General features: G+C 52.2%; 2 protein-coding genes and 1 long non-coding RNA gene across 19 annotated transcripts in view; 1 reads left to right on the plus strand and 2 right to left on the minus strand.

The window, feature by feature from the left end:
• Positions 1–5,576: 5,576 nt before the first annotated feature.
• UQCR11 (ubiquinol-cytochrome c reductase, complex III subunit XI) lies at positions 5,577–8,260 on the minus strand. The gene is made up of 3 exons (XM_072845292.1): positions 8,196–8,260; positions 7,269–7,403; positions 5,577–5,845 (listed from the first exon to the last, which is right to left on the minus strand). Exons 1-2 carry the CDS (start codon positions 8,243–8,245, stop codon positions 7,283–7,285), a joined length of 171 nt encoding a protein of 56 aa, XP_072701393.1. The 5' UTR covers positions 8,246–8,260; the 3' UTR covers positions 5,577–5,845; positions 7,269–7,282.
• Positions 8,261–8,416: 156 nt separating this feature from the next.
• Positions 8,417–20,884, plus strand: LOC140643481 (uncharacterized). The gene is made up of 3 exons (XR_012039586.1): positions 8,417–9,299; positions 9,681–9,850; positions 20,672–20,884. It is a non-coding gene; the product is annotated as an uncharacterized lncRNA (long non-coding RNA).
• Positions 12,461–20,963, minus strand: part of TCF3 (transcription factor 3) — an 82,481-nt gene continuing 73,978 nt past the window's right edge. For all 17 annotated transcript variants that reach the window (XM_072845286.1, XM_072845273.1, XM_072845274.1 and 14 more), the window contains one exon: positions 12,461–20,119. The gene's annotated coding sequence lies outside the window, so the exon portion shown is untranslated. The remainder of the gene's footprint in view (positions 20,120–20,963) is intronic.

The raw sequence follows: 20,963 nt of genomic DNA on the forward strand, positions 1-20,963 counted from the left end.
GACTGGCGGCTCGGCCCCGCGCCCCCCGCCCCGCCCGCTCGCGCCCCCTGCAGCCCCGGACCCGCGCGGCAGCCCCTGCCCTGCCCTGCCCCCACACCGGGGAGACGGGCCCCCGGGCCGGACGGCCGGGACACGGGGCGGGACACGGGCCCGCCAGGCCCTGCGGCACGGACGGGCCACCCGGGGCCGCCGGGCACACAGCCCCACGGGGCCCCGGGCAGGCCCCGGGCAGAGGCAGCCCAGCTCCCGGTGTGACCGCCTCCGGCGCCCGAGCCCCTCCGTGGAAGAACCGGTCTGTTCTGCGACACGGCCCCTCTCAGAGGGGCTTTTTCTGAGATGGTTTTTCTGGGTGCATTTTGCACGTTCAGCAGCACCGCTCTGTGTCGCACCCTCACCCCTTCTCCTGGGACAACGTCCAAAAAGAGATCCATGCAAAAAAAAAAAAAAAAAAAAAAAGACCAAGGAGGAGGAAAATCGGCTCTTGAAGTGAAGACAAAGCAATGAAAAGTTTTTCAGGAAAAAGTGTAAACCACAACCTACTACAGACGGCCACATCACCTCCTGCAGCACCCCCGGGAGAGGGGGGTCTGCCTCCCGCTGCCGGTTAACACCTACCCGGAAACCCCAGGTCTGATAACGTACAACCGAGCAGCTGTATTGTGGCAGCTGGGTGTTCCTCGCCGTTACAGCCTCCACGTGCTGAAAAACACGACGCACCACAAGGCAGCCTGCCTTCCAAAGCAAGCCAGAGTAACTCATTTTCCTTTAACGAACAAATGACACACTAGGTTCTTGTTAAGAATCCAGCACAGACCAGCAGTCCTGGAGGGATCGCCATCGGAGTCCAAACCAGCAGCGCCCATGGGAGCGCACCCAGACCCCGCTGCGATCGGCAGGGCTTGCCGCTCTCCTGGCCACGTACGTGAGCGCAGCTCCAGCCGCCGCTCAGTTCTTCCAACGCTGAATTTATTTAGTCTGTTTGAACTTCCAGTGCTTCCTCCACACCCCATCTGTGCAACAAGCTGTCGGTAGTTTTACTTTTTTTAAAAAAAAAACAAAACAGGGCTCTCTCATTTGTTCAAACTCCCTTATTTGGAAAGCAGCAGGGAGCACGAGGAAGGATGCGAGACGTGTGTCGCGGGCGAGAGGAAACCGAGTCCCCCGCGCTCGGGGTGCAAGTTGTCCAGACTTGGGTAGAAATTGAAAACAACTTCAAAGAGCGGGGTGTGCCTGTCAGTGCTGGGTTGCATTTGTTTTGCACAGGAAGATTTTTACGTTTAAGATACGTGAGGGTGGGGATTTTGTCTTTAATTTAATCAGTACAGAGCCTTCTGTTGCCCTGAAGGCATTCCGTCTCTCAGGGGTTGGTTTTGTTTTTGTTAGTTTGCGTTCAATGTTGTCTCATTCTGGGCTCACACTTATGAAATATCTTGCTCTGCTATCGCTGTTATTTGCTGCAACCTTGAACACACAGATCAGAAAAGTTCTAATTGCCAGTATTGATCAAAACCACATTATTTCTCAAACGCACTTCCCCTTTTTTTAAAAAAAAAAAACAAAAACAAAAAACCCAACCCTCACAACCCAACCAAGCTCATACTATTCTAACCAAAAACTTGTACCAAAATACAGCTTCTTGATTAAAAATGAAATAAGGGTATAAAGGGAAACTGAGACACAGAGTGATGCGGCTTGCTCTCGTTTAGCAAGCAAACGGGGAAAGTGGGAGCGGAACTCGGTAAGGGTGAGACTGCAGTGCTGCACACCTGAAAGCAGAGTCCTAACCCCTGCATGCTGCGACGTGACCCACTCGATCCCGCTGGCGACTACACCTGGGAGCAAAAGCAGGCATAGAGCCCTGCCCGTATCTCACCCCTCTGCCCCAAAACGCCAGTGAACCTCAGCACCAGTGATGGAACCTGGTAGCCCTCTCTTTCGCGCTAACCACTTCATTGTTTCCTCTTTCACTGATTAAAATCAAAGCCACAAACAAGAGTGAACCTTTCACTAAGAAATGCGATCGTGCCAGATACACCGTCCACATTTGGATGCCACATTTTGAGAAAGACACGGAGTGACTGGAGGCAAGTCAAGAGGAGAGCAATGAAAATCATCAGCTGCCTACAAAATGAGCTGCGAGGGAAGAGGAAAGAACCAGGGCTGGTTAGCCTCGAGAAAACAGCTGAGATCTCATAATAGTCTTCAAATATGCAAAAGGGAAAGAATTACTGGGCTTGTATTGCAGGAGGGGAGAGAATTTCTTTTTTCCAAACACATAAACTGAGAAGTTAAGCACAGAAACAGACCAAGTAGAGGGACTGTGAAATCCCCCTCCATGGCATTTTTTTAAGAATAAACTGGAAAAGCTGCAGAGCGGATCCTGCTGTGCAGTGGGGATGGAGAAGGTGACCTCAAACGTCCACTGAACCTCAAGCTCAGGGTAACAGTAGTTAGAAAATCAGTTTCCACTGACAGCTGGTGCAGCAACAGCTTGCAGAAGGGAAGACGTTTACTCTCCTAGGACTGCATGAAATGTTTGGGTAGAAACTATCTCTTGAGCCCAAGAGAACGCTGCCCTATTCCTTTGGGAGTGCTGCCAAGGTACAGAGGGTAAGGTATTTGCAGATATTGGCAGCTGAATACACTTTCAGCTGGTGGCAGAGAGCCCATGTTGTTCCAAGACTAGCAGATAATCCAAAAATCACCAGAATCAGTTGCTGTCAGCCATGGAAGCAAGCAACAGAATATCCTGACAGAAAACACTCTTCCATTTAGCCCTGCAGATAACTCTAGTTGAAAGCTTTCTGCTCTGCAGTCAAATAGACCCAAAAGAGGAGCTTATTTCAGAGCAGGATTCGCCAGGGAGCACCCAACCTACCAGCCCCTGCAGAGGGGCAGAATCTGAGGCTGGGCCAGGAGACGACCGCGGGAGAAGAGACCAACAAGGGCTGAATGCAGCAGACTGACAGTGCTGAGGTGGTTGCAATAACGACTCCCTGTCCCATCTCCACTTACACCTTTCACGATGGAAGTGAAGTGGAGGTACCAGCACGGACAAACACTCAGAAGAGGCAGGCAGGAATGCAAGCCTTCCTTTTCTTAGGGGCGGTTCTGAAGTTCCATCATTAACTCAGAGCTGAAGGTGCTCTTCGATTTCCGTAAATCCAAAGCCCCATGAGCTTGGCCGCCACTGTGCCCTCTAGTGGAACTCGCCAGGTTTTGAAGGGGAAGGTTCCCCTCTGTCAGGTCGTCGTCTTTTTAATTAATTTGTTCGTATAATGTACATGACATTTGGTTAGCTCGTTCTGAAAAATAATTACCTGTTAGAAAAGAGGTAATGCTAGGATATTAAAAAATAGAAAGATCACTCATGACACTTGAATGGTGATTATTTGAATTTTAACAGAAATTTGCCCAAGAATGCAGAAGATATTTCTAATAGAGTATTTCTGAAGAGCGCTTGCTCTTGTGGAAGGCGAAATACTAGCAATTAAATCAGTTATACGCTAATCCTAGGGTTAATTAGAGGCAAAGCCATCATTTGAAGTGCTGCAGAAAACACAAGCAGCTAAACAATCGCCACAGGGCAAACAAATCCAAAGTCCGTACATTTCTTGCAGTGCCTGCCTGTGCAGGCAGCTGGTATTTTGAGTATGTTTTTCTCCTTTAAATATCTTCTAATCTCATCTGCTGTGCACAATGCTATCGCTGGGGCTTTGCCAAAGGTAACTCTCACTAATGAGAGCTGCAGACTGACAACTCGGGGAGACCAGGGTCCTTAGAGGAATGGGCAACACAGACAGACCCTCAGTCCAAGGCCTTCTGAAGAACGCTGGCAGCCGTGGGAGTAGAGGCTCACCCGCCCACGGGAACAAGCCAAAACTAGGTCATTTCTGAAGTCAGCAGCAGCGTATTATGCCTGTCCTGTCTAGACGTGTTAAACAGGTGAGTAAAAGCAGAGACTCTAACTGTTCACGTCTGAGCTTACAATCCTGATGACGTGCGAGTACAGGCTAATACAATGTCCACTTTCAAGGCGTACTTTGGATGAAAAAGGATCAATATCCCTATATATAGCATAGGGCTGCTGTTGTCAAACCTACATTCTCAGTGTTTCACGGCACAGTGGCTTTGGCCTTTTGGGAGTCAGCCCGGAGTTCAGGAGCACTGCTGGAGCAGGGGAGTGGGACAGACTGAGGAAACAGCACGCTTATCCCATTACGCCGTAAGCTTCTGTACCATCCCATTAGAAGTAGCAGAGCAGCAAAAGAGTTTTGCATGCGAAAATTATATTCACCACCCCATCAATTAACTATCAATGATGCTGCCGAAGCAATGTTAAAGCAATTGTTCTGTTAAATAAGTAGTGCACGTATCCTGCACAGTGCCAGCATTTAGGCAGGTTTTACAACAGTTTTCCATAGCAACAGCACTCAGAAGCCTTCAGCCCTGAAGGTGACACCCAAGCAGCACAGCTACTACAACTGAGATTTTTCCCTGAAGAAATTCGATCCTTTCATTACAGCCAAAAATTATAACGAGGTGAAATTTGGCACTAAACAGAGAGAAAACAGTGATCCTGTTCTCACACAGATCTCACAGAGGATTTGTTTGCAAATTCTGGTCTTTGCGGAAAGGGGTGAACTTTCCTCCCTAAGTCTGAGTCGTCTGCTGTAGCTTAGGGGCAGAGACCAGATCAAGAATAGTCTTTGTACTTCCTTTTTCTAACAGCCAAAAACGTTTTCATCTAAAGGGCTCTGGTAGTGGGTTGTTTCATCACCAATTTATGTTGACAAATACAACTATACCTATGAAGTACAGATACACATTCTTTTCCTACTCAAAACCCACATTAAGAAAGTAACTGAGCAGCTCTCTAAACCACTGTTTTTGCTCTCTAAACCAGCTCTCTAAACCACCTGTACTGCTGGTACAGGGAAAGCCTCCCAGGATTTGTGGACTGCCTTCCTTGAGCCTCTAGACTAAGCCAGAGAAGCTAGCCTGTTTTCTGACAGCACACACTGCTTTAATGCTCAATTAGACAGTTTAGATATTCAATTAGAATTTGGAATGACCATGGAATGACCTTGGTCATTCCATGAGCACACACTATCAAATGAGCACACACTATCAATTAGACGGTGTGTGCTCAATCAGACAGTTTAAGGGATCCACAAATTGATGTTAAAAAGAAACAAAACCTTGCTTTAAACTAAATGCCAGGAATCTGCGTTACCGTGAAACTGCAATATTGGCTATGAAAAGTTGACTGCATGCAAGAGTCCACAGTTGCTGCTGATCTAGGAATTATTAGCTTAAAATCAACACATCACTAAGAATAGTTCAAGAACTACAGCAGTATTAAGAGTGATGAGCAACAACTACCCAGGGACAAACAAAAGGCGCAAGCATCCCAGCAGCCACTGGTTGATGCCTGAGGAACCTGCACAGGAAGAGAGGCAAACACGCAGCAGGCCTTCCTTAGTACACGCATTCAAACAAGCTGAAGACATAACCCAAACCAGGAGTCTAGTCTAAAGAATGTGGACTAAGAAGGTAACACAAAAACCCAAAAATATCATTCACTTGGTTTATTTTGTACATCAGGTTTATAAATTACTCCCATTAGGACAAGATCTGCTGTGAAAGTGATCAGAGGAAGAGTACTAGGCAGGCTGGCCAGTGAAGTTAAATTTGTTCCCAACCAAGCGGTCACAGCTGTTCATGGGAGGGAGAGAGAGGGACACCACGACCTGTTGCAATGTACTGGGCATTTCAAGTTCACCTCAAAGCAGGGTCTCAGCGGACGGATGGCTCCAAAACACTCTATCCAGCAATAAATTTCCTACAATAAACACAAAGCAGTCATTAAGCAGTGCTTCCTGCAAAGTGCTACAGCAGCCCACACTACAGACAGATTTCAGAAGCCTCCAGTACCCAGGCAAGAAGTTTCTGTTACAGAAGGCGACACAGGCACAGCAGAATGCAGGCACGCAGCCTGTAGTCTCTTCGGAAGGAACCAGAGGCTGCCATAGAAACATCCTCTTTCGCTAATCCTGCAGAGGAATACGCTCTTATGCACAATGACACATCAAAGCTCTTGCTTCAAAACAGAGAACCTACGCTGTGGTCTCAGGAATGTATCCATGTTCCTACTACTGGCTAAGACAGTTTTTAAGTAAAGAAAGCCCTTACTAGGTAATTTAATTGCCTCTACACGACTTGAGAGCTTTTCCACTGAGTTGTCCATAAACATCTACGGTCACCCGAGATGCTGGAAGTACAGCTGACTTTCATGAAAAGTTTCTTTCATCTTTTGGTTACACAGGTGATACATATCTTTAAAACAGGGAAGACACAGTAAATTGTTTAAGCTGCAACAAGTATCTCTGGAAAAAGAGACTTATAAAAGTACTAAGGACTTGCTCTGTGACTTCCAGACTCACTGATTTCCCTATAAAATACTGTGTAGCCTGAAGACAAGTATCTTACTTTCATTTAGCAACATTTAAATGTAACTGTTATTTTGACTGGAAGAAACAAGTATTGAGATGTATATAGTTTCCTCTGGACCTTTTTCCATCAGCATCCTTTAATACAAGGCAAAAATCTTCCTAACTCCCTTCTATCTGTGGCAGGGAATAAAAAAGTTCTAAGCCTGCCTGCCTACCACACAAGTATGCATTTAGAGGCCCAACAGAAGGTATCGTCTAACTGCTGCTCTAGCTTTATAGATGGTCGGTCTTGTAGAAGATTCAGAACAGCACATTTCATATGCAATTCAAGAAGGAAAAAAACAAACTTGAGAAAGCCAATTTTCCGATGAATCTGTGGTACACAGTAACCAGCTGTGAACATTCAACTGACTTTTAATAACAGTTACAAGGAACAGAAAGGAGTCTGAATTCACCTAGCAACAAAACTAGTCATGAGCTTGAAGAAATTCTACCTAGGATTAGTACCAAACAGATCTGTCAAAAGTTCCAAATTATCACAGAACACTTGATTTGACTTCTTGAGAACCACATTACATTGTGAAAAATCCACTCCTTGCAAAATAATAACTTGAAAAACATATTAATATTTCATCCTTCTGGCACTCTGTGAAGCCCCATATTAAAAAAAAAAAAAAAAGCCCTGAACAATCAAATCGAGCAGTTCTGTTTTGGACCAACAATATGATTGCGCCTTGGACAAAGAGGACACATCGACTGTCACATCAACACAACACTACTAATTAAGCTAAGAGATGCACAAACAAAACTTACCATTAGAGGGAAGCTTAGTCTTCAGTTTTAAACTTGCCACTGATGTAGGGAACATACTGAAGGACCAGCTTCCAGTCTGTGAACCATATTAAACCAGTACCAGCTACACCACCCCATGTAACGAGGGTGGGAGTCCTAAAGAAGAGACACACACACGTGCAGGTAAACAACGTTAATTCTCCACTGTGAAAAGTCTGGCAAATGCTCATTGCTAAGGTACCTGGGAAAGTAATTTCAATCAAGAAAAAAGCTTGGCAGAAATCTTGAAAGAATCTCACATACACAGAAAAGTATTAGTCCCCAGGACAGTGAAGATATTTTACAGTTTCCTGTTAAGATGCTTTTATTTAAAAAGGGCATTACCAAGCCAAGAAAAGACACACTTTTTGTTTAACTATTCTACTGCTATAGCTTGCAGCCCCGTTATTCTGGCCCGCAGGCTACTTCATCCTCCCTCACGCAACACTGCAAAGCGGCACCGCTGGCACTGCGACAAACATCCATAGCTCTGAGACACTCTGAAGACAGCCAGAGCAAGCCGAGGGCCGAGTCCGGCCCAGCCAAAGCCCGGCCAGGCAGGCAGACACCCCCCACCCCACCCCACCCCGCCCCTCTCGCCCGTCACACCCGGCTCTACCACCGCTCAGCACCCGCGGGGCCGGCCCCAGCGGGGTCAGCGGACCTCACACGGAGCACAGGGCCGCGAAACAAAGCGGAAGGGAACGGAAAAGGCTCGGGAAGCCCTTCAGGCTCCTTAGGGGCGCGGTGGGGGCCGCGGCCGGCCCCGGGGTCCGCGGTGAGGAGTGCGGAGCAGGCCGCGCGCCCCTCGCCGTGGACCCCGGGACCGGCCGCGGCCCGCCCCACGCACCCAAGGCCCACTGGGAAGGAGCCCCGGGGTCGAGCGGGCAGCCCCGGGCCGGGCCTCACCAGTTCTGGAGGAGCTGGACGTAGCGCGGCCCCACCAGCTTGCTCAGCATCCCGCCGCCAGCACCGCCTCAAAGTCACCCCCACTGCGCATGCGCGGGCGCGCCGCTGAGCCACGAAGGACCCCGCGTCCCGCGCGTGCGCATTGAGCGGGGCTGCCAGCGGCGCTGCCTGACTCAAGCGGCGTTGTCATGACAACACCCCCCCCCTTCGGTCGTCGTCCTTCATGGGGCCGAGGCGCCGCGGCCGCCACACAGCCGCGTCCCCGGCCCCGTCTGGAGAGGGGACACGAGCCCTGAGGGGACGGACTGTCCCCACGCTGGAGAGGGGACACGAGCCCTGAGGGGACGGACTGTCCTCGCACTGAGCTGGGACTGCTTCTCATCCTCCGTGCTGGAGGAAAGTGGCCCCTTTCCAGAGCAGTTTCCCCAGCGCCCATCAGTGCCTCTGCAAACCCTCCTGTCACTGCAAACCCTCCTCGTCGCTGCTGCTCAGCCTCTCCCAACATGAGAGGGAGTTTTAAGCCAGATCTTTTCAGCAGAGGGTCCTAAATCCACCATCAATTCCGTAACATTCCCCAGGCTCCAAACCAGCTCAGCCTCCTGTGAACCTGCTGAAAGTCCTGGGGGACATGGAAGCCCGAAGCGTTCATCTGCCTGAGACCCGCGGCCGGACTGACAAAGCTGCAAACGCCTCCCGTGCTCTCCTGTGCAAACCTGCAGTAACGGTGTCTGGCAACGATGCCAGCAGCCATCGTCTTCCCTCGTACCCTGGGCTGGCTGCCGAGAGCCGAGATTCACAGAGCGGAGCCTGTTGCAAAAACCCAGCTCCTGTTTTCTCACCAGGACACGGAACAACTACTTTATCAGCCCTTTACGTGACTGACTCAACACCACGTTTCATACTGATGGTTCGAGTGTTTCTCTGCCTAGGTGCCAGCAGGGCGACGCGGGTTACTGAACCATGCAGACTTTTGGGTTCATTTCTGCGAGCTGTTTCCCCACTGCCCACGCACCAGCTGGTGCAGGAGGAAGTCAGACAGGAGCTTCGTGGTGTGCGTTCCTGCAGGAAACCGGTGCCTTTGCCACAGCCACCGCGTTACCAAGGGTACGGTGGGGGAAGCGAGCCTGGTGAACAGGATCCGCAGAGTTTTTGCTTTTTTAATGTCTGTTTAGCTCCGTGGAGTCATGCACACACAGGAGAGTCTCAGCTTTCACTTTGCATTGAAAGTTTCCTAGATGCCAAAACAAAATAACAAAGGCAAAATAACTCAAAACTCAAAAAGCAATGAAAAATAGCTCAATGTTTATCTTCAGAAAACCCTTGGGGTTTTGAAGGCAGTTTGAGGGGAGGTCACGTATCCTACTGCTTTACCCCAGTCAAGGCAGGCAGGGAAAGATCCAGTAATACTACCAATTTCCTGGTTAAAGCAAAACAAGGGCAACATTAGCAACTCATCCTTTCAATATATTTTTCTGTCATCTACAGTTCGAGCACTGTGCAAAGGGATTTGCGGCCTGCTCTGGACACCATGCTGCAATACCACGCTTGCTCCTTCCCTGCGGAAGCTCCTTTTAGCTGTTGGGAGAATGTTCACACCGCAGCAGGGACAGCTACGCCTCCAAAGCCTGACTCCTGAAGGCGAGTTGCCACCGAAGGTGAGCGACACTTTCTTCTCTTGGTGACTTCTGTGGCACAGGTGTCATTTTAGATTACGGAGCAGAAAAGAAAGGGCAGTGGGCCTGGTTGTCCAGAGCTGCCTTAGGGACACCACGCTAAAGCACAAAGCTGTGTTCAACCATTAGAACAAGTGATCTGCATCTCTCAGGCCACCAGAGCAAGTGGGGATGTCTCTGTTGATGCCTTGGATCAACAAAAATCAACCCCTGTTTAAAGAAGTGAGGTGGAGTTTTCTGCTCCAAGAGAGCAGACGGCTCTGCAATAGCTTGTCCTTGCTTTAAGGAGTTCACGGCCACGTCTGGCAGTGCCAGCATGACATGACTTTTGCCCACAGGATCTGACAGTCTCATTGCACCTCTTGACTCATCTCCAGGGAGAAAATGCTTCGGAGTGTTCACCTAGGAACCTCCCGCTCTGCATCAGTTGGTGGCCACTGCTTGGATCTTGGGCAAGCTATTTGCTCTCAGCCACTCAGCAGCAACTCCCATGTGTTGCTCCTTGTTCCTGCCCTCACCTGATCTCACAGCCCAAGCCTGCTCTGGCCACCGGGGCTTGCCTGCTTTACCTTCAGCCTTGTGCATCTCCGAGCATCCATCTTCCAAGCTGCAGCCTTGCTCCCAAGCACGCATTTCTCCCTTGTCTGGATCTGGTACAACCTTGGTTTCTTGGTCCTCCACCCTTCCTTGTCCTAATAAGATGGCTTCCCTCCTCACTCCGAGGATGCCCCTCACCTGGCCTGGCAGCTCACATCTCAAATTTCTCAGTAACCAAGGTGTTTGGTGTCTTTAAACAGTTTGGCTTATCTGGGCGTACCCTGGCTTTTAGCCAGCTCAAGGGAGAAGAGCAAACCGGCCCAGCACAGGCTCTGGCCACATGGCAGCACAACCCCCAGGGCTGAGCTAGCTCTTCTACATGAGAGCATGCAGGAAACTACCCCTGTGAGGAGGGAGCAAAGGCGAAGAGGATGAGACGAGGTGCATCAGTCTGGACAAGGAGACGCAGAATTAAGAGGACTATCATTTGATGAGCTCGGTGCAGCTCGGGAGGGCACTGCACTACCTCAGAGCACGCTCGATGCTGAGAGAAGGGCTCAATGAGATTTAACTGACTACTGCAAGAGCCACTGCTCAGTTAACACAGACTGTTTTTCCGGCTTGGGCCTATGTGGACAAGCCCCGAGCTGGAGCAGCGCAGCAGAAACACAGGCAGCAACTCTGAGAAAGGAGGGCTGCTTTCAGGCAGCATCTCCTCTTTGGAACCAGGGTCTTGGAGAGGGTCCGCAAGGGCTCAGTGCTCCTGGATGCAGCTACTGCAACTCCGTTTTCCCCAAAAAGGAGTCGCTAATATGCTGAGCAAGCTGGTGGCGGAGGGCTAAGCCAACCACTGAAACCACAAGGGTTGAAGCTATGACAATTTGGGGAAATACCTGCTGATCGGAGGGGCAACACATCGGGGACCTGCTCGGTGAAGCCTGGAGGATGAAGGCACGGAGAGCCCGGCTGGGCAGCACAGCACAGCGGTGCCTCTGAAGATGCTGTGGCCGGGGCTGGGCCCTTGGCAGAGGGTGACGGAGAGAGATCCCTCATGATTCACCCCACGGATGAGGCTGGGAGGGTGAGAACCTACGAGGCTGGGCTGTCTCCCAGTACTGGATCCAGCCCATTCTTGCAGGGTTTAAGCCCTCTTAAATGCTCTGCCACATCGTCTCCCCCATTACCAGTCTATGCTGGGCTCCTGGTATGGGCTGGGTGCGTTTGACCCGACTTCCAACTTGCACCCTGCCGGTACTGCCCTCACTGGGTGCTCCCCAGGGCAGAGGCAAGGAAGCAACAGCCGTGCTGCGACATCCGCTCCTTCCAGCCAGGCAGGGGCTGCATTCCCAACACAAATCTTTCCAGCAATAAAAATGAAGACGAGACCTCTGCCACGCATAACCCGGGCTAAAATACACGCTGCCCCATGAGAGCAGCACCCCGGAGAGGCGGCGAAGGACCTCATCGACCACAGCAGAGCCACAGGAGAAGCTGTGCTGTGACAGGGAGACCCCAGCACCTACATGTCTGCCAAGGCGTGTCCGATGGCTGCCGGGGAAGGTGCCCAGATCCCATGGTGATGGGCGGTGCTGGAAACCTTCACTGGAGGCTGCGTGCAGGGAGGGTCAGCAACACTCGCAGTGTGCGAATTTAGGCTGTGCCACAGTGCCAATTCAGGTGGGTAGGACCTGTGCCCAGAGCACAGGAACAGAGATTGAGTGGACAGCGTCTGAGAACCTGTCTTGTCTTGCCTTTTCTTTTTTTTTTTTAGTACAAGGTAAAACCTTTATTACAACTTTTCATTCATAGGTATACAACATCTGAAAGACAGATATGGGGAAAAAAAGTAATATTGTTATAAAATGTCACATTTATTGCTACATTACTGTTATATACAGGACAGTTCTCAAAATCTACTTTAAAAAAGTTAGGATTATTTAAAAATTCCAAATAATCCAGCCAGCTGTTTTGACACTTGTATAAAATTATTTAAAAAAATGAAAACAATTCATATCTTGAGGCACTCAGAAACACAATTTTATCCCCCAATTGTGATTCATTTCAAAGAACAACGCATTTCCCCACCCCCAAATACTTTATTTTTTTTTTTTTGCTGGGTTAGGCATATATATATATATATTTACTATATATATAGTTCAAAACTATAATGTGTATCTGATTTAAGAACAAGGATTTCAGCCACTTAAGTACATCTGGATTTACAGGTAGGCAGCATAAACATCAAAAGCAAGGACCATTTTTTTAAAGGCCAAAACCCAAAAACAACCCAAAATTTTCTACGGGGTTAAAAATAAACAACTTCCGCAGGCATCTCCCATCTGCTCTCCCACCCCCCATCCTACAAAAATATATAGAAAGAGCAACCCAGTAACGCTTCGTTTCCCCAACGAGCTGGAGCCCTCCATAGAAAATGGGCCATTTCCTGCAGACCGCGAGGTCCAAGCGTGGTTGGGGTCATCCCTGCTCTGCTTCACCAGGTGCCTCTTTCTCCTCTCCCCTCTCCTGGCAAATTAACTACCGCTGGCAGGAGGGTGCACGGCTTCCCGTGGCTCCTTCCCTCCCCGAGAGGCCCCATGTTACAAGGTTTGCTCAAAAGCTGGTGGGTTTCAAGTGATTTGGGAAGACGTGGCACCGGGAAGGGGGATCCGCAGTGTCCCCAGCTCGCTGCTGCGGGAGCTGCTGCGGGGAGCTCCGTGGCTCCCCAGGGCACAGCCCAGGGATGCAGGGCACAAGGATGCTCTTCGGCAAAAGGCCTCGGTACCCGGGACACCCCATTTTGAAGCACAAACCCCTTTGCTCTCCCGTACCGGTGCCCACAGCTGCACCGTGCCAAGGTGTGACAGGGCGCGAGTTTTATTCCCTCTCCTTCCAATGCGGTGGGTGCTTGGCTGGACCAGGGTAGGTATTACAAGACCTGAGGAGCAAGAGGCGTACAAAAGCAGAGGAACAGAAATACCGGCGTGGAGACCCACGGCAGGGCTGCCTCTTGCCCCCTGGGGGCGGGATGCAAGATGGACACAGAAGTTTTGGCAGAAAGGACGCCTGTGGCCTGCACCACCCTCCTAACCAGAGACCACCTCCATGCTCGGCTCATGTGGGAGTCCCGCAGGCAAAGGCACTGCAGCTGCCGGCTCTCCAGAAGGGGTGAATTGCCCTGAAGATTGTTTGATCTGGGCTCTGCACAGAGCACCGGGTCCCGCCACGCCTGCCCTAAGGGCAGTGGGGCAGGGAGAGGCAGCTGTGCCACGGGGCTGACCTGCAGCATCCACCTCCCAAATCCTCCCACCTCCGCCCCAGCAGATAGGCAGCTGGTGGCACGGTTCTGCCCCACTGTGAAGAAACCCACGGTGGCTGCGCATGAAGGGAAACAGCTCGGAGGTGCTGGCTGGAGAGACTGGGGAGCACAGGAGGAAGGAAAACATACCTTCAGGCTTGAGACGGTTGAAGGAAGACCAGCCAAACCAAGCCTGAGGCTCAGGCATTAACAGAGCAGCCCGTAGAGCTGGGCAGCAACGAGGTGGGACACAGCTTCTCCATTCAGGGGTACTGGGGGAGATGGTGCAAGATGAAGGATACTGGCAGTGAGCCGCCAAGCATCGAGTAGAAGGCACAGGAGGGTGAAGGGTGCACGGAGGAGCCCTAGGACCAGGCCTTGCCCCCTCCAATTCAGTGCTCGGCTCCTGCAACACGAGTTGGAAGGGGTGTTCCTGTGGTCTCACCCCTTGTCTACCCAGCCCCGGCTCCAGGGCACAGGTCTTGAAATGCTTTTGGAGCTGCTAGAAATGAAGCTGGACCCTGAGAGCAGCAGGGAGCAGGAGCTCAGCAGTCATGGACAAGAGCAGAGAGAATGGGCTGGGCTGCGACCTGGAGAACCCAGGAGGGAGAGGAGAGGGGGTTGCATAGGATTTAACAGGGCAAAGACCTTGTGCAAGCTTGTGGTATGGAAAACAGGCCTTGCTATTGCTGGTGTCAAGCAGGAACAGGGGAATCCAGTGGCCACGGCTTGCTCCAGGTTAGCCAGCACCGCACCTCAGGGGCTGGTGGCTTGTCCTAGCCCAAGTCCAGTACTAGTTTTGCTTCACCTCCCCATTCTCAGCTCTTTTCTAAAACTCCAGGCCAGGGACTTGCTAAAACTGGAGCTGGCCCAGTCACCAGCATAGCACATAGCAGGGCCTGCAAAGAGGACCATGGGCTCCACTGGCACTGAAGTTAGCAGCCTCCTCATGGGAGCAAAGCTCAGGGATGCAGGGGATTGAGGATTTGAAAAGCCTCCTGTTTCTGAAGGCACCCCTCGCCTGCCGAGCGGGAGGATGCACTGAATCGCCCAGCAAGGACCCAGGGCCTAAAGCCGCTGCTGGCTTCACCAGGTACACGTGTGAGACGCAAAGGACCTTTGAGAGCAGCTTCTGCACTGAACCTGAAATTGCAGACTCCTGGGGAAATCCCAGCCCGATTCTGTCCTTCCTGTTCAATCGCTACCAGGTAGCGAGTGCAAACCTCTAGGAAACCGGCTCATCACTGACGCACGGGCTAGGGGAAAAAAGCTGTTCACTTGAAGTCACAGCTGGGGAGGTTTCACATCACATTTCTGCATTTCTCTGCTGGCGAGGGCAAAAACCCCAACTGCAAAGCAGCCAGACCCCTGGCCCTGGAGTGACGGTGCACAGGGGAGGGGCAGCAAGTTGACCCCACCGCGTGGGGCTGGCATGGACCTGCTCCCGACAGCCAGATGCAGGATCTTAGGGTGCCCAGCTAACTCAACTGCCCCAATTCCTGCAAACCGTCTGCCCAGGCACTGCTGTGCCCCTTGCTCCCAGGCTGGAGCTCAGTGCAGACAGGAGGGGTACAGACTGGGATCCAGATGTCCCAGGTCCTGTCCCTCCTGCCAACACACCTCCGAAGGATACCAGCACAAGCTGTAAAAGCAGGGGAGCAGAGAGAGCCCGAGGAGATGTTGGCAAAGAGCTGGAGCTGAACTCAAGCCAGGCAGTCGCTTGGCTGTGAGTAGGTCTGACTGGTGGGTCACAGGCAGGGGAGAGACTGCCAAACCAGGGGTTAGCTGGAATTTTGCTCCCCGGGGTGCACTGGCAGCGGCTGCAGGGTTGTGAGCAGGAGCAGGCAGACTGCCACCACCTCCTGTCGATGCCGAGTGCCATCAGTATGAGACCATAAAGGTGCGGTCTCTGGGAGGCTGCAGCTGTTTTGCTCTGGGGCAAAAGCAGGTGAAGAGGGAGAAAGAACAAAAATCTGCAATTTTTACTGTTAATAAACTGGATTCCAGACACTCCCCAGCACCTGGTGGCATGCGCAGCTCTCAGGCAGGATATGCAGGGAGGCTGGGGGCTGCTTGAGGCGGAGGAAAGAGGAGGTCCCTTGGGCTCGGGACTCGAGGACTGCACCCCAGCGGCTGGCCCTGCCACACAAGAAGCGTCCCATGGCAGATGTGCGCCTGGGACCCCAGTTCTGCTGTTTGACTGCAATGCAGCTCAGCTACTGCGTCCCGGGAAAAAGAGAAACTAGAAAATGCACACAGGAGAAGGCAGCCTCTCCCCTGATTCCTCATCCGATGAAGGAAGCTTTGTGGGGGCTCTGTGGCCCCCAACGCTGAGGGGCACACAGCCCAGGAGAACCCATACATGCAAGGCTGAGAGAGGAAGCAGAAAACTGAATGCTACCCTGCAGCATGTCACCCATTCGTGACATCTCTCTGTGCAGGACCGTCAGCGCAAGGGACATGCAGACAGGCAGAGAAGCAATTTTGGGGAGAAAAGTGATCTGTAAGATAGCACAGCTGAATGCCAGCAGAGCCATGGGCTGGGGAGGGCGCAGACCCTGGCCCTCTCTGACCATGACACCTAAAGACAAGAGTTTCATTGCAATAGGCTGATATTTCAGGGATGGCCCGGTGGTATTTTGGGGACAGCACCTGACAATGCTCATTTTTAGAAAAGCCACTTTCACTGGCAGGTTACAGGCACCACGTTCACACTGAGCCCAACACACTGGGGCAAGCCAAAGTAATTTTGTCTTGCTGCACTCCGCAGTTGCTCCCTATACAGCTGGAGAGCAGAGATTCCACCAAGGCTGTGCTGAGCTGGCGCAGGCAGCAAGCACGACAGCACACAAAGCACCCTGCGCCATCGAGGCAGCTCCCAGGCACAGCACTACCAGCCCCCGACACTGCACTTCCCTGCTGGAGGAACCAAGATCTCCTCCAAACCCTGGCAACCCGGGGGTTTATGCTCAAGGACTTTCATCCGAGCCTTGCCATGAAGTTAGCTGGTTTTGCTGTCAAGAAAACAGCATCTGAGCCACCTAAATGCAGATGAAGAGCCCCATCTCTGTTGCAGTGCCTGGTGGTTTGGGGATGATGGGAAAGGCTCTGTCTCATCAGGAGTTCCCCCTGGCCTGCAGAGCATCAGCCAGGACTCGGAGGGGATGAGGGAGTTCAGCAAAATTTTGAACAAATCATAAATCTTCTCAAATTTCCAATTTTGTTGAGTTTCCAGATTTTTCTTGACTACCATCTCTTTTCTTTAAATCCAGTTGTATATGACTGCCACCTCAAATTCTTGTTGCAAAATGAAAGTTTTGGGGAAGCACTTTTCATTTTTTCGTACAGATTCACGCTTGCCAGGGCTGGGACATTGCTCCATCCCTGCCCAGTCCTGGGGCAGTGGCACTGAGCCAGCAGAAAACCCCGAGCAGCGAGCGCCCTGCCAGCCCCAGCACCGTCCTGCCAACGGGGCAGAAATGCTCACGGGATGAAGCAGCCTCTTACCAGCTGCAGAAAGTAGCTGATGAGTCCCTAATTCCTACCCTAGAGCATCAATCAGGGTTGTCCGAGTGTCCGGACCCAGCTAGCAGGCTATGGAGGGGCACTGCCCCCTCCCCGCCTGTTTTACCATCCCCAAACTGAACTTGCTCCAGCATCTGAAGCACAACCCAACCTGGCAGGATGCTTCAGGAAGACACGGCTTTTGCTGCAAGGGAGCTGCTCCACGGGGGCAAGGCTGTCACACACGGAGGAAAACCTCATCTGTCTCACACTGCCCAGTCCTTAAGCAGGCAGAAGAACCCAAGGGAGGGAAGAGTGTCATAACCTGACGAGCTCATTAGGCTGAAACATGTCTGCTGACACAGGCAAGAAGAATGCGTGTTCCTGGGCTGCAGGGACCACAGCCACCGAGCTTTCCCACACTTCCTGGGGACAGAGCTGGAGGCTGCTGTGGTCTCAGGTCTCACGACACAGAAGTGATGGTGGGAGCAGAGGGCTGTGGGCAGGGAAAGCCAGGAGCACCCGAGAGCCTCAGAGCTATGGTTGGACCTTGCAGAGTCCCAGGGCAGTGCCGGTGCCAGGGGCAGCAGGGAGAGATGGTCCCATACTGCTCCGGCACTTTAAGTTGCTCCTCTCTGAGATGCTACAGGGACTGAGCCCACAGTACCCGGCTGTAGGTGGGAGATGAGCAATGTTCTGAGCATTTCCAGTAGGCTTTGCTGGAGCACAAAGCACAGCTACGAGCACAAGAGGAGCACCAGGAGGTTATGCCAAAGCCTGGGGTTGCTAGGAAGTGCCACAGGACCTAATCCTGTCCACCAGTCCTTCCCTTTCCCTGTGCCAAAGCAATATAGCTTCCCCAGGAGCGCAGGCCAGAAAAGCAGAGGGGAGAGATGGACCCTGCTGCTGGGGGTCCTACCGTGCTCGCTGTCCCCACATTCCCCCCAGGCCAGCACCCGTGCCCTGTGAACTATCCTGCCCGATTGGGCTCTGCCAGGCAGATCTGGGCAGCAGCCGGCCCCAGTCTGAGAGCATTACAGACACTGCTGAGCTGGGATTTGACATCCCCCTGGGGAGCTGACCCCGTCTGCCTGCAGAGCTGGGAAGAACCGGGCACAAAATGTTTCAGAAGGAGAAGGAGAGGGAAGAAACAAGACTAAATTCCTGGTGGATGCTTTTCCATTGCCAACTCCAGAACAGCTGCCACAGCTCAGCACCGCCGAGCACCTCTTCATTTGCTCCCACATCTCTGGGGCACCCTGCCACACGCTGGGGCTGCCGGGGGTCTTCCTCCCGCTGAACACACTGGAGCAGTCTGGAGCAACACTGGGAAGGCCCTTGGAGCGAAGGGATCGTTGGCCCAGCTTGGCTGCTGGAGCATCTCACGCAGGACGGGCGCTCGCCGCTCCCCTCCTTTCCAGCACGGAGAGAGGAGCCCACCTACAGGTGACAGCGGCCACTCTGCATCCCCATGGCAAGCCGGGTGGTATGCTGGTCTGAGTTTGCCTCCCAGGATTCTTTGGAGATACAACAGCAGGTGAAGGCGGGGTGTGAAACCACCCCTCTCCCCAAGCCTGCAGCGTTTTGCACTTCCGATGGTGGTGGCTCCAGTGTGGGGAGAAGCTGCGTGGAGACAGGGATCCTGCTGCCGGTTGCGGCTTGCTGAGGGCTGAAGCGCGTGCACACGCCAGGTAGCTGCTCCCCTTCCTGCCACCTTGGGCTCCGCTGCCTGCTGCCAGCGTCTGCGGGTCTGTCTGCTGCTCGGGCCACCGAGCACGGCGTCCCGTTGCTGCCTTTGCTCTGTCCGCCTCTGCCTCTTCCCAGTCCTCCAGCTTTGTTCAGTTCGTCTTTGTTCAGCGCTGCCCCTGGAAGCACCTCTGACAGCGGGCATTTGCTCAGACGCATAGGCAAGAGGCGCTTTCCTCTGTCCTGGGCTTCCCTCTTGCATCTGTGTTGCTTCTTTGCTTACCTTGAAAGAGCCCCAGTCCCTCGGTTCTCTTCCACCCCCCAAGGCCTGCTCTCTCCCGGCAGCTCGTCCTCCCCATCATGATGCTCCGGCACAGCCACGGGGCACCTCCTCTCCCAGATGGGACCGCGGCCTCTGGGATCCTCCAGGAGTAAAGCAAATATTGCAGAGACCCGTGATGGACCTCGGTCACCTCCCGGGAGGAGCGGGAGCACCGCTGAGGGATACTGCTGCAGCTTGCTTTGCTGTTTAACTTCCTTTTCCCAAATCAGAAGTGGCCAAAGCAAAGAGATGGTGAATTCAGCACGAGTTTGTTTTTTTATAATGGAAGGTACAAGCCAGGCAAGGAAGAACATCCCCTTGCTGTGGCTACATTCGCTTTTAGTGGCTTTCAGAGCCGAATCTGAGAATTCCTCTCTTTATATCCAGTCTCTCTTAATACAATTTTAATATTCTGGTTGATCCTAAAGATGCAACGTTAACTATAGAAACAGCAGCAGAAAAGCGTGGGGTACAAGACATTTTTTTTATACAAAAAAAAATTCTTTTCGTTGCTTACAAAACATATGCAAAAGAAGCTAAAAAAACCAAAAGGCATTGCTATTTGTTCTACATAAAAAATCTCATAACTAATGTTCTTTTTTTTTAAAAAAGAAATATCAAGCTTAGGCACAATTTTGCTGCTGGCTGCTTGTGAACAAGCCAAGAGAACATGCCACCCCCTCCTAACTGAGTGATATGTATTGACTGTTCCACACTTTATACTTAAGGCAATTTTTTTGTTTTCATTTTGTTTTTGACAAAGTGTTTTTTCCACCCCTTACGTCATGCCAGGATCCGTCCATGTGTGTCAGTATTAGCGGTACTAAAGTTTATGGTTCGAGAAGGTTGCAGGTCACACCGAGGGTTTTCTTCCTACAGATCTCTCTATCCAGAGGAACAAAAAGATCTACAAATAAAAAAACCAAAAGCCTGAAGTGAGAGAAACCCAAATGAGAATAAAACTCTGCTCCTTGCGTGGGGGGGGCCACAAGCCACCCTGCCGCAGCCTGGTCTCTGCAGGAGAAGTCAGCCCCAAGGGCTCGATGTGGCTGCAGCGGAGCTAAGACACAAGCTCGCTATTCTGCCAAGACACCGGCTTCACCTTTTGTTTTTCAGGGCAGCCCCAGGCACCCACCGGCGCAGGGGACGTTGGGGGACCACGGCACCTCTGTGCGCTCCGGGGCGTGCGGGTGCTACGGGCTGAGGCATTGCAGCCCCGCACGGGGAGCCACGCTGACGGGGTCGGCCTCTGACCCACCGCCCCTGATCTGCTCAATCCCCCACCGACATCCCTGCACTGCTCGGGCCAAACATGCTGAGCTGCTGCTGGCCAAGCATGGGGTTCCCTTAAAAACAGGGACAGGCCAGCAGAGCCTGTGCCTGCCATGGTTTCGCTGGGGGAATTTCACCTTCTCTGTCTTTCTTAGCATTTCTGAGACCTGCCTATTCCCTCCCATAGGGCCACCGGGCAAAGGAGTTGCTGGCTTCCAGTAGCCAACTGGGGCAGGGCTGGGAGGCACAGAGCAGAGCTGAGCTCGCTCAGAGTGGCGAGAGCACCGAAACCCTCCGTCCCGGCTACGGCGCTGCACCTCTCCTGTGGGGCAGAGGCTTTGGTGTCCACAGACGAGCAAACGACATGCACGGGCAAGTCATTAGTTAAGGTAAATTAAGAAGGACATTGGCTGGTGCCAAACGAGGGGGGCTGAGCAGCCAAAGCAGAGCAGCGCTCGTCAGCAGCGGGTTGGACCTGC

Source organism: Ciconia boyciana, chromosome 24 (genome assembly GCF_034638445.1).
Source record: "Ciconia boyciana chromosome 24, ASM3463844v1, whole genome shotgun sequence".
NCBI classification, from domain to species: domain Eukaryota; kingdom Metazoa; phylum Chordata; class Aves; order Ciconiiformes; family Ciconiidae; genus Ciconia; species Ciconia boyciana.